The sequence below is a fragment of the Nematolebias whitei genome, chromosome 11, assembly GCF_014905685.2.
Source record: "Nematolebias whitei isolate Nwh7 chromosome 11, NemWhi1, whole genome shotgun sequence".
NCBI classification, from domain to species: Eukaryota; Metazoa; Chordata; class Actinopteri; order Cyprinodontiformes; family Rivulidae; genus Nematolebias; species Nematolebias whitei.
In genome coordinates this window covers 12569917-12573957 of record NC_056508.1, presented here as the reverse complement: position 1 = coordinate 12573957, position 4041 = coordinate 12569917, and the positions used below count along the sequence as shown (strand labels likewise).

Here is a 4041-nt window from a genome sequence, read left to right as displayed (position 1 = left end):
ATATATATATATATATATATATATATATATATATATATATACCGGTATATATACAGTGGTTTTGTAATGTCTGCTGACTGACTAAGACACGCATGTTTTTGTGCTCTTCAAAGTTTAATAAAAATTGGTTTTAACACTTAGTTCAACATGAGACAAGCATTTTGTTTGGGGCAGACTGAAAAGGCCGATGATTGAGAAACTTGCCTACAAACTTACCTGAACATGCTGAAAACACCCAAAGGACCAGTGCTGGGAAGACTTGATGATTCATCTTAAGACCAATGTTCTGTCGTCAAGAAGCAAGAACTTTAACTTCAAATTAAATGGCAAAATTAAAAACTGGTTTTGAATTTACAAAGTTGTAGAGATTAAAAGTGTTAGAATGATTTAAAATTGAATTTGACAGCAACCTTTTGAAAATCTATTCTTTAAATTTTGTTTTAAAGTGGTCTGATCATTAATCTCTTCTTACCTTGTGGTCAAAACCGCCTGAGCTTCTGCTGAGACCTGTCCTCTCCTCGTAGCCTTTATACTGTAACTGTATTCATGATCTTTTGTTAAATTTATCTTTTATCTTGTTGAATACTTGGTGAACTTCACACTGCAACAATGAAACTGACCTAATACAGAACAAAGCTCCGGTGTTGTCCATCTCTAAGTGCCAGTTTTCTGTTCGTACAGACAGTACCGACGTTGAAAACAACCCTCCTTTTTTCAGAGACAGATTAAAAGAATCAAATATTAATATAGAACAATAAAAAAAATGTTGAATGTCTAACAAATAAAACATACCCAGAAAAAACGACTGCCAAATTGTCTCTTTCATGTTGAAGCTTTAGTTTTAAAATGAGTTCAGTTTTAGTATTAATTCACCAATTCATTAATTCTTGAGTAATAAAAACATTTTCTGCACATTTCAAATGTTTACAATATTTTTAAACAATGACAGCAATTGAAAGTAATATTTTTGATACTCGTGGCACTTATGGTTTGTGTATTGATTACCACAGATATAAACATGACAAGAAAATGTGCATTATCAATTTACAGTTCTTGCCAGTTTTAAATAATCTTTTTTTTTCTTTATTAAAAAAAAAATGCAATAGTCTGACATTTTAGGGCTAATGTTGAGGAAATTAAAAAGATTTTCAAACAGGTGATGTCAGCAGGAGCTTGCTTTCATGGTTTTGTACAAAATCTGTCTTTGAAATCTTTGAGAAGCAAAGCTGGATAAAGACATACGAGGAACAATTAGAGACATTATTCTCTAATAACCACATTATATAAGAACTTTTTTTTTTTAAATTGAGTGATTTACAGTTTCTACAAGAAATCAGATGTGTTCAGTCTTAAAGGGGAGACTGTGAGCCCCACCCAGGATTTTCAGCCCCTAACGCAGTACTTGTGTTTTTTTCTCATTTGAGCTAATAGTGACAATTTTGTTTTCAATAAAAAGTATTTATTAAATTCAAAGTTTTATTTAAATACAGATTTATATATTTAACTGCATAAAAATAGGTAGTTTATATACTCCTAAACAAACGTCTGGTTTTCATGCATTAAAAGTTTTAATCAGGCTGGACTGAAACTCACACATTGGTTGTTTCTTTGTCACATTGCTTGCTTTGTTGAACAAAGAGCTGTAGTTTTGGTCTGTGTGCAAAAACAGACCTAAGTAATAAATGTTAGCTTTTCATGCTAAGCTAATTTATTTTATAAGTAATATATAGTACAAACATCCATCCATCCATCCATCCATCCATCCATCCATCCATCCATCCATCCATCCATCCATCCATCATCTTCCACTTGTTCCAAAGTCAGGTCTCGGGGGCGGGGGCAGCAGCTTGAGCAGGGAAGCCCAGGCCCAGACATCTCTTTCCACAGCCACCTCTTCCAGCTCTTCTGGGAGGACCCAGGTTCAGGTTCAGGTTCAGGTTTGGTTTATTTGTTCTATGCAAAATCAAGACAAAGTCAACAATGCGATGAAAACCCTAAGGCGTTCTCAGGCCAGGTGAAAGACATAGTCTCTCCAGCATGTCCTGAGTCTTCCTCGGGGTCTCCTTCCAGTCAGACACATCTGAAACACCTCCCTAGGGAGGTGCCCAGGGAGCAACCTTACCAGATGCCCAAACCACCTCACTTGGCTCCTCTCGATGTGGAAGAGCAGCGATTCTACTCCAAGTCTCTCCCGGAAAACTGAACTTCTCACCCTATCTCCAAGGGAGAGTCCAGCTACCTTGCAGAGGAAACTCATTTCAACCTCCTGTATCTGTGATCTTATTCTTTCGGTCAGTACTCAGAGTTCATGACCATAGGTGAGTATAGGAACATAGACTGACCTGTAAACAGAAAGCGTCACCTTACAACTCAGCTCCCTCTTCACCACAACGGACCAGTACAGAGCCCGCAATACTGCAGATGCTGCACCAATCTGTCTGTCAATCTCACGCTCCATTTTTTCCTCACTTGCAAACAAAACCCCGAGATACTTGAACTCCTCCACTTGAGGCAAAACCTCACCCTCGACCCAAAGAGAACAATCCACCCTTTTCCAACTGAGGACAATGTCCTCAGATTTGGAGGTGCTGATTCTCATCCCAGCCACTTCACGCTCAGCTGTGAACCACTCCAATGAGATCTGAAGATCACTGAACGATGACGCCAACAAAACCACATCATCTGCAAAGAGCAAAGGCCACCGAATTGGACTCCCTCCACCCCCTGGCTGCACTGAGAAATTCTGTCCATAAAAGTTATTAACAGAATCTGTGACAACGAGCAGCCCTGGTGGAGTCCAACTCCCAGGGGTAGGGTGGGGCATAAACTTTCTCTTTATGCTGATGACCTTTTGTTGTACATGTCTGAGCCAGAAATGACCATCCCTCACATCTCAACACTCCTTTCTCAGTTTGGAGAAATTTTTGGGTATAGAGTAAACATGCATAAGGGCGAACTTTTGTTTTTCAACTCCAATAATCTAGACTGTATCACAAATAGTACACCTTTTAAGATAGCTACTCATAGTTTTGTCTATCTAGGCATTACAATAACAAAGACATTTGATGACCTCTACAAAAATAACTTTGATAAATTGCTGACTGAAGTCCAACGGGACTTAATTAAGTGGTCGGCCCTCCCCCTCTCTCTAATTGGAAGGGTGAATACAGTCAAGATGTCAGTGTTCCCTAGATTTATTTACTTCTTTCAGTGTCTCCCTGTTTTTATTCCAGGTACTTATTTTAAAAAGTTAGATTTGGTCATTTTGACTTACATCTGGAATGGCAAAAAGCCTCGGCTAAGGAAAGACTACCTGCAAAAATCAAAGCAAGATGGGGGTCTGGCTCTTCCCAATATCCCGCACTATTATTGGGCATGTAATTTGTGTTTTCTGTCCTTTTGGGTGTATTGTAGCTCCAACAATGGGGGTCCCATTTGGGTGGAAATAGAAAATCTCTGCATCCGTTATCTCTGCCAACTTTGATTGGCGGATCCTTACCCTTACCTCTTAATCGTACTTCTTCTAACTATATAGTTTATAACTCCCTCGCAATCTACTCACAATTTAGTAAACACTTTGGCCTTCATCAGTTAAGTCTTTCTAGTCCAATTGCATTTAATAACCTTTTTCCTCCTTCATTGCAAGATGCTACTTTTAGTGGGTGGCGAAGTAAAGGTTTAAAATATTTTAAGGATCCTCTAAAAAAGTTCAATCTGGTCCTCTGGACATTCAAAAAAACAAAACAAAGCAAATCAACAAAAAAATGTAGAAACGTTTCGTCTCTCATCCGAGAGACTTCCTCAGTCTGAGGAGCTGTATTCAGCTCAGTCTCTTAAATAGCACCGTCTCAGGGTGGATCAACCAGTCTTGCTGCTGACAACCAAAACCAGCTGATCACATGCTCAAGAAGGACCATCAGCCTAACAATGGATCATTAGCACACTGATGGCTGTTTACTGTTCACAGAGGGCTGAGTGATACTAGCAATCACAGCATTGTAAGAGGGGGACAGTTGAACCCGGAGGCCTCCACCCCTGTTA

At 38.9% G+C, this 4041-nt stretch overlaps 1 protein-coding gene across 1 annotated transcript in view; it reads right to left on the bottom strand.

The window, feature by feature from the left end:
- Nucleotides 1-271, bottom strand: part of LOC119416614 (trypsin-like) — a 1896-nt gene extending 1625 nt beyond the window's left edge. Inside the window, exon 1 of the mRNA XM_037683804.1 lies at nt 217-271. Coding sequence (XP_037539732.1) covers nt 217-271 — 55 coding nt within the window. The remainder of the gene's footprint in view (nt 1-216) is intronic.
- Between the last annotated feature and the right edge of the window lie 3770 nt (nt 272-4041).